At 40.9% G+C, this 17492-nt stretch overlaps 2 protein-coding genes across 3 annotated transcripts in view; one reads left to right on the forward strand and one right to left on the reverse strand.

The window, feature by feature from the left end:
- The window catches only part of LOC109034599 (uncharacterized), a 106186-nt gene extending 98542 nt beyond the window's left edge, over nt 1-7644 (reverse strand). The window contains exon 1 of one of the 2 annotated variants that reach the window (XM_019047838.2): nt 3046-7633. In XM_019047838.2, coding sequence (XP_018903383.2) covers nt 3046-6866 — 3821 coding nt within the window. In that variant the 5' untranslated portion in view covers nt 6867-7633. Of the gene's footprint in view, nt 1-3045 lie in introns of both variants that reach the window. The other variant, XM_019047839.2, reaches the window with a different exon arrangement.
- An 8007-nt stretch (nt 7645-15651) lies between these two features.
- Nucleotides 15652-17492, forward strand: part of LOC109034601 (uncharacterized) — a 96277-nt gene continuing 94436 nt past the window's right edge. The window contains exon 1 of the mRNA XM_019047843.2: nt 15652-15965. The gene's annotated coding sequence lies outside the window, so the exon portion shown is untranslated. The remainder of the gene's footprint in view (nt 15966-17492) is intronic.

The following is a 17492-nucleotide window of genomic DNA, read 5'->3' on the forward strand; positions in this document are numbered from 1 at the left end:
GTTTTCAAATTTGGTAAGTGCGAAATATTTAGTCTCGTGGCAGCAGAAATGCGATCTCAGAATTCGGAATACTGACGAGTAGCTGAAAATATGGAACCAATCGATGCGATAAATCGCAAGTCGTCCTGATGGCAAAAAATATGGCGGCCATCGAATCACCGAAGGGGAGATTGACGCTGAAATAGGCGATGACAACTAATGAGCGAGTTAATAAAAACTTAATGCCTACATTTTCATTTGATGTTTTGAAACGCGATCCTTGTTTTTTATTCGGCGTGCGTTCTTTTCAGGTGTTTTTTGACAAATTTGATTCAATTTGACTCTTACAAGTCATTCATGAGTCCATTCATCCACTCCATGAGTCTATTCATCCACTCTTTGATCCTCTCTCGTCCCGCCTCTCTCGTCCTCCTTCTCATTCTCTTCCTCAGGTCGTTCTCCCCTTGTGTGGCTCCCCGACACTTCCTCGTTGGAACAAAATTGCACCGAGTACTCGGCTCCTACCTCGCAATATCCAGGGGTCAATTGCCCTACAACGACACCGCTATCCACCGTGAATGCCCACGATCCATTCCGACTCGCCATGGCACCGCATCTAATGGAGTTGGGCCCCCAAACCGAAATGTATACAGCACGGGTTGGAGCGCCGTATTCAAAGTTACTCTTTAGACAGATCTTTCCGTAGAGAGGTCCCAAACGATTTAAAGGGAGAGTTTTTTTACGAATCTTACTTACTCTGTAATATAAGAGAAACGCGTGACGCATAACGCCTCCAGCGCGAGGCGTTTCGGGAGGTTGGCACTTCGAGAATAATGAAACTAAATGGCCTGGTTACACGCTCAAATTGCTGTCAAATTCCGATCAAAATGATGACCAAGATGACGGTCGAGAGTTATCTAGATTGATGAGTAAAATCAATTAAAACAGCGTGTTGATTGAAATAAGCATGAAATAAGCATGGTTGTGTGGAAATCAGATGAAGGGTGAGCCCCACAGCTCCATCATCTACCATTAAATTTTTGCAGGACGCAGACATTTGATGGTAAATGGTGCGCACCAGTCACCATTTGATCGGAAATTGATGGGAATTTGAGCGTGTAACCAGCACAATATAACTTCGGTAACGGATCTTTCCAAGGGATCACAATGAATTGAAAAAATACCAAAGCAGAGGAAATTGGTTTTCGATTTTGACCAAATTAGAAGTACATACACGCGGACCTACGTGAAAATTCATTGAACCTGCGATGTGTTTCCTTCGTGAGATGTATTATTTATGATGGCAAATCATTGCTGTACCTTAATTGTAATGATCTAGTACCGAGGTTTCATGTGTACAAAAGCAATCGCTGGTCATTGTGTGGCATAGGCGAAACCATACATTTGGAACGGGGGGAGGCGGGCGCAAGGGGGTCCGGGGGGCTTCCCCAGAAGTTTGTAGAAATTTTTGAAATTAAAAGCATGTAATATGCAGTTTGAGTCGATTTTGTCATGAATAATTACCAAATATGCGCATTTTTCCTTTATCACTCCTGTGTTCCTGCCTTCTTTCTTTCTTCTCTTTTTTGCCTCTTTTTCGGGCATACGGGGGAAGGGGAGGGAATACGCCCCCTACGCCCCCTGGATCCGCCCATGTTGTGTGGCGATGGATCTTTCGGACAAATAAATAATTTGATTCTATGTATTTTTATGCAATCTGGTAGCGTCACATATGAGAGGGATGCTTTACAGTCTGATGAATTTCGATGAGATGATATGAGCTTCCAGCTATGGTGCATTATGAAGAACAGTGGCGTGGCGTAAATTGCGATATATCGATTGTTATGCCATATAAATCTATGGAAAAGGATCGATAAACAGGGTGTTCGCAGCGAACACCTTAATCATCGATTCTTTGCCATGGATTTAAATGGCATAAAAATCGATACATCACAATTTATGCCACGCCACTGATGTAGAACGAATAAAGTTGGCGACGAATCGCGCACCGGCTCGGAATGTGGAAGTATCAATCTCCACGTGGCAACATTTCTCTGTGTAGTGCTGCCTCATCGCACGATAAACATTGAAAAAATTCAAGTCTACAACAGTATATGTGCTCGATGCTTAAATGACATCAATAAAGGTTCATGCACCCTTCTGAAGTACCACTTGAATGGCGACCGTCAAACGCCTCCGTATACATACATATGTATACACCTTTCTCGTTGTTTTAAGTTCGATATTCCGGCTTTTTTTCGTGAGAAGGTGCACTGCTGCTCAAGTGCCTCTGTTGTCAAATATTAGAACCTTATCGTAAGTTCCTCTTCGTCGATGACTTTAAAGATATACAACAGGATTTGCCCTGGTTCGGAATACGTACGAAGTATTTGATTCGATAGTTAATCTCTTTTCATTGAAGCCGTTTAAGTTCACAATCATAAATTAGTCAGGCATGATGGTCTATAATACCGCGTCGTGAATTAAACATTGACGGATCCAGCGACTTGGCAACACCGGATTTCCTCCTTTGAAACCTACGGAAATGTATCGATTCTTCAAGGAGCCAGGTGCTCCGGCGAGGATCGATTATTTAGCGTAGGTTTAAATGGAGGAAATCTGGTGTTGCCAAATTGCTGGATCCGCCTCAGGAATTAAAATCCATCCAGAGTTCGGAGGCGAAACGAGTGGTGACTCTGTAAGTTGACAACATTGTTTTTCCTCCATTCAAAGCCATTGAAAATATAGATATCAAGCTGATTCATCGAAAATCGATTAATTTACACACATTTAAATGAAGGAAAACAAGTGTTGCCAACTTCAACTCGCTGAGCGAACATGAGCCGCAAATCTATAGTAAAACTATGAAGTAAAAGGTTACGCAAAATTTTGGAGGGCACACCCTCCGGGCCTCTCCTAGTTACCGCCCTAGCTTAACTCTTCCTAAACGGTAAGAAATGGAAAAAAGGAATTCAAATTACAGTGTTCAACAAGCAAAATGAAGGATTGGAATTACTTTCAGGTGGAGAAGAAAGAAAAATGATTTGAGGAAAACTCAGGACTCACCTTCCAAAAAAGGGGTGCCACAGCTGGAGATGTGGATCCTCCTCGTTATGTGTCGTGCTCCCGATCTCCGGCTGGTCCTCGATCTTGAGAAGCTTCGGTTTCGCGTTGGGATCGACGAGGTGTTGCTTCACCTTTAATTTTGGCACCGTGGGAAGTTTCTTGATTTCGGAAAGATCGACAGGTGCTTCGCGCGTTAGCGGAGGGGACATGAAAGCCGTATTTTGCGGTAACTTTTCAACACAAGGAATCTCGATATTGAGGTTTGGTAAAATATTTGGATGTTTGGTGTCAGGATGGTTCTCGATCCTCTTGATTTTGGGGGATTTGCATGGCAGAGGAATATGATGGTCTTCGCGAGGAAGCGACGGCTTGTGCCAGTCCGCGCCACCGGACGAGTATCTATCGCTAGATTTCGGGACATCAGTCTTATGAATAGGATTGTGGTGGCGATGGCGGCCAGTTGACAAGCGGGCGGGAGCGTTGAGAGAGGTGCTCGGCGTGGACGTCTGTCGTTGGTAGGAGCAAGAGGTGGACGTCGCCGACGTTGGAATATGAGGGAGGCTATTGTGGTGGGGCTGAGGGTGAGCGTGAGGGTGCGGGTGCGGGCTAAGGTGCAGCTCACTATTAGGAAATCGTAATTTACCTTTTTGATAATTTGGCGAAATCGGGTTCGTGCGAGCCGATGTCATGCTGCCAGGATGAGTCGACTCCAGCAGATGTCGGTAATGTTGGGCTGCCAGTGCATTCATATTCGACTCCATCGGGGTCAAAGGTTTTGATATGTTGTTATTATGAAAATCGTGGATAAACTGATTAGAGGATGATTTCATTATTGCTTCTTGCCACATGCCCAGCGACTTCTGGAATTCAATTTGCTGTTGAAAATCCATGCTGCTCATGGGCGGTGTGCTCGGAGGAGTGACCATGAAAGGATTCATCTGATAATAGTTATGGTTGTGGGGGGATGGGGTCATCATTCCAAGCATATTAATCAGCTCTTGATTATTCCCATAATTAGCCCCGGCTGCCTCTAATTGATTGAGATATGGTAGCCAGAGCATTTGATTCAAAGCAGAGACAGATGCAGGATCTAAACCAGAGGCGAACTGATCTTTCTGCATCTGGGACTGGAGGAGCCGGGCTTGCTGCTGATATTTGAGCCAACTTTCGGCCTCGGCTCCAGATTTCTGAAGCATAGATTGCAGATGCGCCAAAGAGACAACTAAAAGATCTGGGTCAGGAACTGGCTTTGGATACAGTTTTTCCTGTTTTCGTGAGAGGAGCTGTGGTATTTCGCGAGCTGGATTGGCAATTAAAGCTGGAAGTCGTGCCCGGGGGACTAAGAGAGGGTCAGGTACTATGAGATCTGGATTAGACATAATATCTTTCAACTGAGCTAGAGGATGATTCGTTTCGCTCATTGTTTGTTTGCTTGTGAGTAGTTCTAAGAGTTTAGATCTAGTTGCAGTGTCGACATTTGAAAGCTCCTCCTCTTTTAAATCGTATTTTTTCGCTTTCTTTTCGGGTGCTGAAGTTTTATTTTGATTTAGCAAAGCTTTCAACGTGATATCATTCATTCGTGCATGCTTATCTTTGAAATTCTTCGAGTCGACACTCAGTCTTCTTGAGTCTGTTGGGTTTGGAACTTTGGAACTATTTACCGGCGTCTTTGACGTTTTACCGAGATTCAAGGGTTCCTCGGTAGTTTTCGTGATGCTCAAAGAGCTGCCTTGATGACAACTTTTAGGATACGATAGCAACGTCTCTAAGAAGTTGGGCTGTGAATTTGTGTGAGCCGGACGCGGACTGACTGTCAATTCATTTGCAGGCCTTTTCTTTGCCTCACTCGAAATGTGACTAATTGTAGTACCTTCGGGTAGTCTTAATTTTTGATGCAAAGGTATATCAGAGTCTGGGTCTGTTAAATCTAGAATGCTCTCCAATGCACTGTCAGTTTTCATTTCCACGGGGTTATTTTGGATAATTGAAGCTTGAGTTTTCGTGCATAAATCAGTCTTTTTAGAGCCAGGGTCCTTCATCTCGACGTCCATGCCTGATTTAGTAACTTCTTCATCTGTTCGTTGATTCACCTCGCATTTGGTAGGTAATAATTTGTCAATTGAAAGAATGTCACTCTTCACTGTTGGAGATAAATTACGTACAACTTTTGTACAAGAATCAGATGATTTTTCAGTAGTATGGCTTAAATCTTGGGCTGAATCATCATTCAAGACCCCTAGATCTTCTTTTTTTGTTGATTGACTGCTCAAATCTGGTACATCCTTCATCAGGGATTTTACTTTCGATAAGTCTTCATCTTGACCAGAGAATATAAAATTATTGCAGATATCTACAGCATCCTCTCTTTTAATTTTTACAGGAAGTGTACTCAGTTCCGTAGACTCAGAATCAGAAGATGAGAATTGAATTGAGTTTTCGGATTCTTCAATAGAGACTACAGATTTTTCTGATTTTACAGGACTGTCCTTCAAACCTGAAGAATCTACCTCCTCGCTGGAAACATCAATGCTATCTTGATTCAGCTTATCACTGATGATTGTTGAGTGATTTTCCTCAGAGATACGTTCCTCTAACTGATCCTGATTGTTAGGATGTTCACTGTTTTGATCTTTACAAAAATCTTCACTAGATGAGATCTCGGCATGACTTTCAATTGTTTCAGACTCCCTCTCTAAGAGATGAACCTGATCCGATTTCTGTTCAGCCTCAATAACCACTGTGCTCGATTTCTCAGTAACAGCTTCTTCAGCATCGTTTTTAGTCTCATTGCCATCGCACGTCTCATGGTCAGAGAAATATTTCAATTCGGGGGCACTAGCACCAACATGAGAAACGACAGAGTTTACTGCAGTTTCAGTATCAACAACCTCACTTTCGTCACTTAACCTATCAACAGAATCAACAACTTTATCACAAACAGAATTCAGAGAACTCTGAACATCTACCTGACCCTCGTCTTTGGGTGGGAGTTTTTCCTCAGAATCACTCTCAAGTGGCCGAGCAACCAATTCCTCCGCATCTGCTCTTGGAGTTCGAGAGTCGTCCTCTATCGGCTCATCAATGCTGCTAGTGGTATCTTTGCATGGAGCCGCATCCTGGTCAGTTTGACCATCCAAAATACGGCGGTCTGATGCATTGAAAGGATTCTCGGTATGTATAGCACCTTGACTATTATCTTTGGTTTCAATTGATTCTGCATCAGCAGATTTGCAGTTACTTAACGGCTGTGTGTTGACTAGTCGTGCATCATTTGATGCTGGGGTTTGAGATACTGAATTAGATCGGCTGATGGCAGAGACCAAAAGCTCCGTGCGGGGAATGGCGCGCCAGCCATTTGGCGTTTTAGTTAACCTTATGCGGTTCCTCTTATCATAGTCCTCACATACGACTTCCAAAATTTTCGTGTTATCCTGTCTGACCCATAGAAAGATAGGGTTCACTCTCGGACTTACCGATGATGCCTCGACTTTCGGCCTGTCTTGGTCATGCCTTCTGTGTTTATGCTTTGACTTTTTCCGCTTCGCCGAAGATGGAGAGCTCCCGCGGTGCTTGGATCTTTTGCGAAGTTTCCTGTTTCCTGAGTCTAGTTCTAGACTCTGATCCCTCTCGTCCCTGCCCCGCTTGGTCGGGACCTGCGAAGTATCCGCACTTTTTGAAGATCGAGACTTTCGTTCCCGCAAACCATCACGTGATTCTGAACCATCGATCTCCCCGAGTAACGCACTTAGTTCCCTTGAACTCCGCTGTTGCGCGCTACAAACCTTTTTCTCAGCTGGGTTGAACACTTCCCGCATGATCATCGCGGACACATTTTTCAAGTAACACGTAATCCTTCGGACGCAGAGCTACGTCCACAGTAGCGGACTTCCTCGATGGGTAATCACATGTTGGACACTTCACCAGAACACAATTGAATCTACATTCGTGAAAGCAATCGCGGCTTGGATTCGGACTCGAGGCCCTTGCAAACACGGTCTCGACACTTTGAAATAGGTAATGAGATAATCAGCTCAAGTTAATGATTGAATTTAAACATGCACACTTGAAATCAAAAACACTGCGGTGACTTGATCGAAATCTCACGCACACAAAAAAGGGTATCCAAAGACAGCAGTATCACACGAGCATCAAAAGCAATACACAATTCCGATAGGTGCGACGATCTGATGAAAAATCACCCGCGACATTGAGGAAAGAGGTTAAACAGAAGATCTGACATGGAAAAGCTGAAAGGCGCCACGGCGCGGTCACAAGTTTTCAACTCACACTAAGGATAAGCAACAACATGAGACGCAGGCACAGGGCCCGAGCGGCTCGACAAACATTCCCGAACACTTCCGAGGTGCGCCGAAGCGGGTGGCGCTCACTGCGGCGGAGAGGAAGGGCAAGCGGAGTTACAAATGGTTCGAGTGCACAGAAAGGCGTGGTTACCAACTCCCTTCTCGCACTTTCCCGCCAACCATGAGCTCCTCACCCAACATCTCGCTCGTATTGCTGCCCTGCATCAAAAATACTTGATTCCACCAATATACAACCTATAAATCAGTCCTCAAACCACCCTCTTCCTCCAATAACAATGAAGGCATTTTTTCCCCTTTACTTCCGAGGCCTTTAAAATCAATCGAATCAGAGTTTTCACAAGTGGCACGCAATTGCGTTTTCTTAAATTTCGCCCGTTTTTCCCATAAATATGAGTTAATAATAAATAGAATATTATAATAATATAAAATAAAATAATTGATCTCATCAAAAATTAAATGAATGGAAAGGAGAAGAAAATATGATATTTGGAGTTTCACTTTGATTCAACTCGTTCAGAAATTATATAATTCAAACTAAAAATCCCAAAAAGTACGATGACAATTTTTATTCGTACATGTTCTTTTTTTGGTTTCTACTCTTCCCTTTACTAACTGGTAGGACTTACTGAACGAGGGAATGTTTACCAAAAGAATCTGGGATCATTTCCTCACATTTGAAGAAAAATTGGGTTAGTTTTTTAGAAATTTGTTTTTACAGGGTGTAGACATGTGTATGTATTTATGAGACTTAAACTTTCGGCTTGAGATGATTATGAAAAATCCTTGACACACTTAATATTGAACTTTTTTCCGCATTAAACGTGAAACAGATGTGCATTTTGTGGAAGTGGAACTATCCTCTCAGAGAAACAATATAGATTTTAAAAGAGCAACGCACCAAAAGCGAAGATTGTAGGTTTAGTTTAAAAAGGACATTCAAGAAACCTTAAAATTTCTCTTTTAACAAAAAAGGTCGTCACATTGGCATCATGACAATTCATTAAATATTCATTCATATCTTCAAAACCCTTCTCAGCATGGAAATATACCTAATTTAACAAGGCAGTATAAGCACTGCCCACAGAGAGGTCTTCATTCATATTTACCTAATTATTTTATTTCATTGTCTATCATTATTACCTCCAGGTTTCTGAGGTTTCCTGATGGGGTAGCAACATTTTATTTCGATTGCAGTGATTTACGAGCGTGTCCAATCCTCTTCTTCGTGAAAAAAACAAACAAACAAACAAACAAACAAACAATCAAACATAGAAGGGAAGCGTGCGGACAAACAGGCGTTGAAATACAAGCAAAAAAAGTGTTCAGTTGATTTAAGAGCTAATGTCACTGCACAGTTAAAATTTTCAGAGAGAGAAAAAGTCGCAAAAATTGTTCCACCGTGCTTAAAATTTGTAAATTATTACTCTCCAGCTTCAGGATTTTCATATGCCGGCATGCAGCGCTATTCTTACAGCCTTTGAATGAGCTATAAAAAACAACAACAACAATTTTAAACTAATACCTACGTTTCTTTTTTTCAAGGTGGTTGCTCTTCACGATGCAAATTTTTTCTTTTTAGCACCAACCAAAATATATTTACCGATAAATAGTCAAGTAACCGAAAAAAGTAAAATATTAAAGACTTATTTTTTTCTTCATGATCGTGCTTTCAAGTCCATTTCAGGCGTTTTCTAATCGTCCTTTATATCGGCGGAAATAAGATTGTTGAAGTTATGGAGACGCACATGATACTCATTCTCTTAATTTTAACCCCAATTATACCAACACCTTTTTTTCTAAAGTTTTTACGCACACAAATTACCAAACGGATAGCTCTTTCTGACCCGCGAGTTTTCACCCGGTTTTACTAGGGTTTTTTTCATTTCTTTAGAGCTCCCCACCCCAGGGGTACACTTCCCCGTCAAATTTTTCCTGCAAGGTGTGTGGGTATGGGTATGCAACCATTGGTTAGCAAGATCAATAAAAAAAAACCAATCAAAACACACTGTGATCTAAAAGTCCCGTTCCACTTCCATGAATTTTATGATATAATTGAACAATCTGGTTGGAGCGTTGGGGGGACAGGGATCAAAGGGAGCTACTTTTTGCCCTTCCCTAAATTGTTGACGGAGCCCCTAAGACTAACGGGAGGAAGCAAGGACCCGAACTTTATTTCCAAATGGCAACCCCCACCTTGCAATACATCTTGAGTAAGAGAGCACGAAGAAAAGAAAGTTTTTGGCACCAAACTCGAGTCTCTATCCATCACCGTTTCAAAATGTCGGCCGTTCAAAGTTTCAAACGGCTGAAAAATATCCTGGCAACCTTAGAACGAATTTGCTGCAAGTTTACAATCAGGAGGTATCTTGGATTGTCATGCTCGGATTCAGCATTGGTTTTTCAAAATGAGGCGTCTAGAACGATAAACGGTGATCTCCACTACCCTGTCTAGAAAGTGTGCAATCATGTTAACCTTTTCTGCGAGGAGCAACCAAGACTTCAAGCTGTTTTAAACATTTTTCGAAATTTTCTCTCTTAATAACAGAAAATTCACTAGAAAACATGAACATTGAGGCTTTCTCGTTCTATCAATATTTCAAGGGAGATTGCCGCTTTTGGTTCTAGACGTCACATATACTCACTCCATTTCAAGTTTTCTTTCTCCGGGTCCTTGCAAGATTTGCTTCATGTAGGAATCAGGAAATTTTTTGAGACGCGTAACACAAAGTTGGGGATAGTTTTTTAAATTCCTTATTCACATTTTTGCTACAACCTTTTGGGAAAGATTACAAACTTTACAGCAAAAACTCCTTAATAGACTCCTTGAATTTTCAAAACTTGAACATGCTCTCGATTTGATCAAAACTAGATACCTTAATTCAGTAATAAGTCTGTAGTTGAAGTTTTATGGTTGTTTATTCAATTTTTACTCAATTTCCAATTTATGACCATTATATTTCATGCTCTATTGTAATTCCGTCTCTCTGCTAATATATGTATAAAGGTCGCCTGGAGAGGTACACATACCAACCAGACGATTTCCCTCACTGGTAGGTGTTCGTATGTACAAACCGCGTAAAAAATATGGTGTTTTCCTGTAAACTGGGTCTCTGTGATGTCGGAATCATTTCAAGTTACCATATATTAAATTTTTCATGTGCGTAGCCTTAAAATCATAGAAAATAGCCCCTGCCCTCCAATTAATACAGGCTCAGGTTGAAGTCATGCTGAATAGTGGACTTAGTTGATATAGAAATTCAATTTGTTGGACGTAACTTTTTCGACTCCGGGTCTATTTTTACCTTAAGGTGTAAATGAAAAGACAACAAAACTTTTCTCTTAATCAACAATAATTGTAATATAATGTATATATAGTGACACATTGTATATATCCTTCCATCTAGCCCCTATCTTTGGAGCATAACTCCATGATAATAGTCCTACAATTAAGTCTTAAGTCTAGAATTGAAAATTCCTGTAAGGAGGGGAATGATTTAAAATAAAAATCCCTTTTCTATTCGCTGAAAACAGTCTATGACATTGAACGTTATATGCCACCATTTTACAAACTAAGGCATAAAAATGAGCCGCATACGTCAAGTTTTCTGAGAGAACAGTATCCTTTTGCATGGTCAAAGCACAGGAAAAGTTCTTTTGATTGTTTTTTGAAACGGAAATTAACCATACTAAAACTCTGAGAATACTTTGTTGACCGTCTCTCTGGTTTATGTATGATGAGGTGACTGTATTTTGTTGTCACCCATATGAACGCGATATCACATTTTTTCCTACACGACAAAAAATCTTTCACAAGACTCAAGTTTGAGGCACTATTACATCCTTCATACAACAATGATTTTGTACTTTGCGGCTTTTAAAATTTAAAAGACACTTCCCTGACACATACCCGTGCATGATAAAACTAGAGAAACTGCTCCAAGAAAAAAACTTGGAATTTCTTGCCAATGCAGTAAAAATATGCTCAATGAAACGCGCATATGCGTAATGATATGTTCTGAACATTGGATAGATAAGACTTCATGTTTTCTATGTGAACAAATGTTAAGTTGAATATATAATGAGCCTTTATTGGATACTTGCGGTGTTTTAAGAAGTGAGGGACGGATGGGGGTCGTGGAATATGTTACGCCATTTTGATTTCACGTCTTTCACACCGCTACCGACCGCTTACTTCATAAAAGCGTTACCTGTTGAATAAGAAACGCATAAGAACCACGCAATAAGAAGAGAAATTTACGTGTGTTCCGCGTGGCTATAGGACTGCGCGAAAATGGCAATCTTACTGCATGCGACAATTCGTGCTCCCGAGCCGCACAAATTGCCATCACGCTTATTGAAGGCGAACTCGACAGATTGAGAAATGCGCATCATTGAGATCGACGTATGTCCTTTGCTGAAACTGAGCCAGACTGACTAAACTATGCATGCAACTATTCGCAATCACCAGCCGCTCGTTGTGCAAGTGCCATCATAGTCATGGAAGGCCAACACTACAGAATGAGGAACACGCAATTAGCACTTTTAGGAACCATCTACAGAATTTGCATTTAGACAACTGAAAATGACATTTTTTGGCATTACTTCTGCTGCAAATGACAGAAACATGTGGACTTTTTCATCAAGCATTAACCATTCAATGTGACTAAAATTATCCCACTACTCACTGTTCTGAGTGTAACTCAAAAGCATTACATCTCGAATCGAATTGGGACTAGATTGTGTTGGTAGCACTGTTAGGTTTTAGGATTTCAAGTTTCAAGATTTTTATGATTTCTCTTCGAACAAAGAACAATATCCTTCAGGAAAGGCGAGGGTCAGACGGTTCAAGCAATTTTTGTTTGAGGCTTTCATTTCAACATGATTTGTGTATTTTTGAGAAAAATATTGCTCGCACATGATCCTGAGATCGAGAGAAGGGCCAGTTTTAAATTTTACCTCCTGAAACGACAGATTAGTTCGACATACATACGCTCGGTCTGAGAGAAACGATTTGAATTCTTGTATTTTGGTAGGTTGAGTTGGGCCGTATCAGCAAAATCACCCAACTACATCTATCTATACCCTTGTTCTCTCATTGGATTCTTACCTCCTCGTCTTCTCTTTTACGTACATCTATGAATTTTCTTCTTTTGCTTTACCATATATTTCTCATATTCATTCCTACCATCAAATCTTTCTGTAAATTCTCTCGGACACAACTTCCTCATTCCCCCACTCTTCCGTCCTAGCCATTATCAATCGCTATAATTGCTCACTACATCTTCAGTTTTTCTTTTCCAAATTTCTTTCTTCAATTTTTAACTTCTCACTTTACTGAAATGATTCATACAGGGTCGGACTGACTCGCATCTGAGGGCGCGGACCCTTGGCTGGTGAAAGGGGCGTAACGTGATATTGCCTGGTAGGGCATCCGCTACGTGGAGGGGAGTTCAGACAAATTTGGGAAAGCAGCACAAGTTTTCGCTATTTTCATAGGTTCAAAGTCGATTAACCGTGCAGAGTAAAATTTGTAAAATTGAAAGTATTCAAGTAACCGATAGACTTCTGAAATTAAAGAAAAAATAAAATATGAAAGCCGCTAGACGCATCCAAGCACCATTATTTCCAAAAGAACCGAGCCAGTGCTCGAGCACGAACTTTTACACGAGCTTAAGACGTGGGTCTGCACATCCATCCTGAAAAAGAATTAGACATGAACCTGAAAAAAGAAAAAAGAATCGATTATCAACACAGCCGAAGACGAGATCCTCTTTCTTAACTATTCTCCCGAATCTGAACGATGCGACACCTCATTGACAACATACAGCAGAGCTCCTCTGCCAGAGCCTTGAGAGTTCACGCATCGCGTCATCGCGCCTTCAATTTTTCACATGCAGCACGGACGTCCATCAAGTACGAATAGTTGTATCTCTGCGCCGTCGTAAACGCACATCCTTTCCCTCGCTCTTTTTCCATAGTGTGTTCGTTTCCGTTTGTCTTCTTTGTCGTGGTGCTTCAAGCACTACGTGAGTAACAGTTACTCACGAACGAGTTACACAGCCGAAGGTAGGGTACATGTATTTGGGCCTCGTTTTTCAACTACTCTCCCGAATATCACTATATCAGTATAGAGCAGAGCACTGAGAGTTCACGACTCACGCCATCGCGCCTTAAATTTTTCAAATGCAATGTGGACATCCATCTTGCGCGGATATTTGTATCGCGTTTGGATGTCTCTCATTTTTGAAATTTGAGATAAGTTAAGGTTAAGTCTAATCAAAATATGCTATAGTATGTTTAAATCAATAGTCATTTTGAAAGGGAAGAAATATATTTAACGGTCTCTCAAGAGCTCTGTGAGGCGTGCATACGTCTTAAACCGAACCGACCATCGTCTCTATGGAGTTACACATTCGGGTCAAAGAGAGGGATGATAATGCGCCTGTATGTCAACAAAAATGTGAAAATTTCACTGAAAAGTGCTGTCGCTTCAGGAAGTAGTTCTTGGACCTCTGTTCACCACATCTTGCGCAAGAGCATCACGGAAAAAATTTAATTGCTGATTTAACAATTCAATTGCTAAAAAAAGGGTCTGCAATATTGAAATGGATCACACGCAATTTCCGGGGAAATTGTGTGTGTCCTTTGTACCGAGTGTTTTGTGTTTTGGATTGCGGCGAGTGATGCCTCATGGCCGGCTTTTCAAGGCCGGAGCCAAGTTCGGCCGGCCTCAGCTTTGACTCTGGGCAGTCGGCTACGCGTTGTGGAGTATAGGCATTCGCCGAGGTCCGATGCCCTAAGCACTCGGAGATAGGCCAGCTTAGTTGTTGTGTGATGAGCATTTCCGTAGTCATAAGGTTCGTGTGCATATCTGTATTTTGTTAGTTCGCGTAGAGGGAATAAAAGTGTGATCCCTATCGGAGACGTGCTGTTGATTATTTCCCCCTGATTAGAGCTTCGCTGCGCCCCCAAGTCAGACAAGCTCAGTGTTAGGGATCTTGCACCCATTTTACCATCCCGGGTCTATTACAATATTTCAACGTGGATTTCACAACACAAAAATGCTACTTTAGCCACCCCCGTGGTTAAATTAGCTTACAAGAGTGGTTAAAGTGGCATTTGTGTGTTGTCAAATCTACGTTGAAATATTGCAGTCAATTTTTTTTTTTTAGCAATTTAATTTTTTCCACGCACCTTTCTTTACTCTTTGATCTCTCTTCTTTTGTTCATTTACAAAATTTTACGTATATTTTCTCGATCGTCATTTTTAGTGTATTTTCCGAAGGAAATACACTATTGCGTTCTCTCCTGATGTCAGACCTGGACCAAAGACCATGTAATGAGCATCGATCATGGGTCGTAGATTACGAATATGCATGCCGTTTGAATTCATGTTTATATATATATATATATATATATATATATATATATGTGTATGTATGTATGTATGTATTTCCGACTCATCGTGGTTTTTCCGATTTTCGCTGGGTTATATTTCCCTCATTTTAAAAAAGTTTAAAAAAGGTTTTTTTTCTCTTCTTATTTTACTATCTGTCAGCGGGGCGCGTTTTCGGCGTGCCAAGGGGGCGTATCTGCCAATAGCAGATTGGCCTTATGGGCAGTCCGAGCCTGGATTCATAAGTGAAATTTTGGATCCCTACTTATTCAAAGGTTTTTGGAAGTGTTCTAACATGTGAGGGGGTGTAATATGCTGTATTGATCCGGATTTTGCTGGATGCGAGAGTTAAGGGCAACCTGTCGATGGGGGTGATTGGCCAGCCGCGTTGATTAAGTACGCTGCCTCTGGATCTGAAAGTCAAGAGAAGTGCAAAAGTGCGAAAGTCAAGTGAAATGCAAAGTGAAAGTCAGATTGTCCTCGCGAGATGAGAGCAAGCGCATTGACCACCAAGACGTGGCCGATGAGGGCCAACCATCTAGAACATAGAATTGAACTTATGGGGCTGGGCGGAGGAGAGCAAATGCACGAACTCGAAGAGAGTCAAGTTGGAAACGAGTTGAAAATGGCAACGCTCTCCAGTGGCACCTGCTCGAAATGTATGTTGTATCACTGCGTTTGGTCGCCTCGTCCCCATCACAGTGGCTCCATCTCACGGAAATTTTCCCGAAACTATAGTGGTTATAAATCAATAGTGCGTTTTCCCCTTCTTCCAAGGTTACAGCGATGCAGGCTCCCTGTCTGCGATTGGTGATCCGGTGTCCTTGAGAGGGGCGCATTGCAACCCCGAACCTCGCACAGATAACAAGGTCCTGTCTGGAGGCCAACCCGAGCTTTTGATAACCGGCCATGTTCGAGCGGCTAACCTCTCTTATCAGTCAACAGTTATCACATTTAACCTTACAAACCATTCAATTTATTTTTTTGGTAGTTACTATTAAATGTTTTACCCTCTTGGCTCAGTAGATATTTAACGTGAAAAAATAGCTTCTCACACGTGTTTTTTTATCGAATAGATTTAATGAGAATGTAAACATAAATAAGTGTCTCGTGTTTTTTCTTACCCATCTGCTCAAAAGATTAATCCTACCAAGCTAGTTTTAATTGAATCATAGAGCAGATAATACTTTAAAAATAATGAAGTAAGTAAATTAAAGTTACATAATTTTATCTGTGGGCATTTAACAATATAGCTGTGTTTTAATTTTGAATTAGAATTCATTTCATCAGAGCCAGAATCATACTTCTTTGCACGTTGATTACACCTCACAATAAATGCTCAGAAAAAATACACACTGTCGCGGTTTGTGAACCTATGGTTAATTAACTCTCATGCATTTTCTTCGGAGCTAATGACACTTCGACCCACTCACAACTTTTAGTGATGTTTTTTGTTTCATGATAACGCTCGTTGACCATTATTGTTATCAATCAAAGCTCAAGGTTCCCTCCTTTCTTTAAAGATATAGAGTATTTCTATAGCTTTATTGTTCATAAATCATAAGCTTATGACGGACACAACACGCGATGAGAAAAAGAAATATACCTACAACACACGTGACTGCATGATTACTATGCAAAGAAAGTGTGCTTTTTTTTTATTGTTGATCTTCCTTCATATCTGTGGCTTAAGTGCGAAACCACATATACCGGATTGCTATATTGGAGATACTGTCATACTTGATTTTTTCTTTCCTAAATTATTCAACGTAATTTTTTGAAAACTTCCTTGATTTTTCTTCTCTCTTTGCGGAATACTCTGTATAAAGTTCAAGCTGTAAAGTTGACTTGCTTCTCTTAAAAAAAAAAAAAAAAAAAAAAAAAGAAAAAAAAAAAAAAAAAAAAAAAATTAAATTGGAGTGGATACTTTGAAACGCAGCATTGTAGATACGTGGTTTTGCACATTGGCCATCGATATCTTCTAATCGAGTCATGCTGATTATCAGGACTTTCTTCTGGAGAGGCAATGAATGGAAAGCGTTATGATGCCATAATTATACTTTTCTAAAAAATATGCACTTACTGCCAATACTTTTGATGTAAAAAAGGGGAATTTTCAATCTCCCAGGTTGAGCATCTCACGGGGAAAAAGCCCAGAGGTTTCATTCCTGCAATTCGAACTTGAGACAAATCCTACGAAACGTTTCGCGGAGACATCTCCGTATGGAAAAGCCATACTCTGGTGACTGTTTTGATGGAAAGAGTGATTTGTGCGCTGCTTCATTTTCACCGTGCAATTTGAACTGCAGTGAGGACAGGGAGCAACTATAATATCTTGTCTTGTGCTGTAAGTTTAAGAGCTCACTCAAGATTTGACATTCCTGCCACCGCGAAGCTTATTATTGGTGCGATGTCAATGGATAAAAACTATATTGCTGATGGTGCCATAAAGTTGCCTATCTGGGTTTGAAGTTTTGAACACTTGACCAAAGTGTCTGCCTAACTTCCCTAAGCACACGAACAGGGCCACCATGCTCATTAAAATAAATTTGAGGTACATTCAATTGCAGAATGGAAATCCACCATCTCTGGATTGCACCATTCGAGAGTTCGTGTTCTCGTTCATTTATAATCCAATACTTGCGATTGCTCACTTTAAAAGGAATTAAATACTCATTTGACAACCTCACAACTTGAACAAAGGAATTATTGATAAAATTGATGAAATA

Source organism: Bemisia tabaci, chromosome 1 (genome assembly GCF_918797505.1).
Source record: "Bemisia tabaci chromosome 1, PGI_BMITA_v3".
NCBI lineage: Eukaryota > Metazoa > Arthropoda > Insecta > Hemiptera > Aleyrodidae > Bemisia > Bemisia tabaci.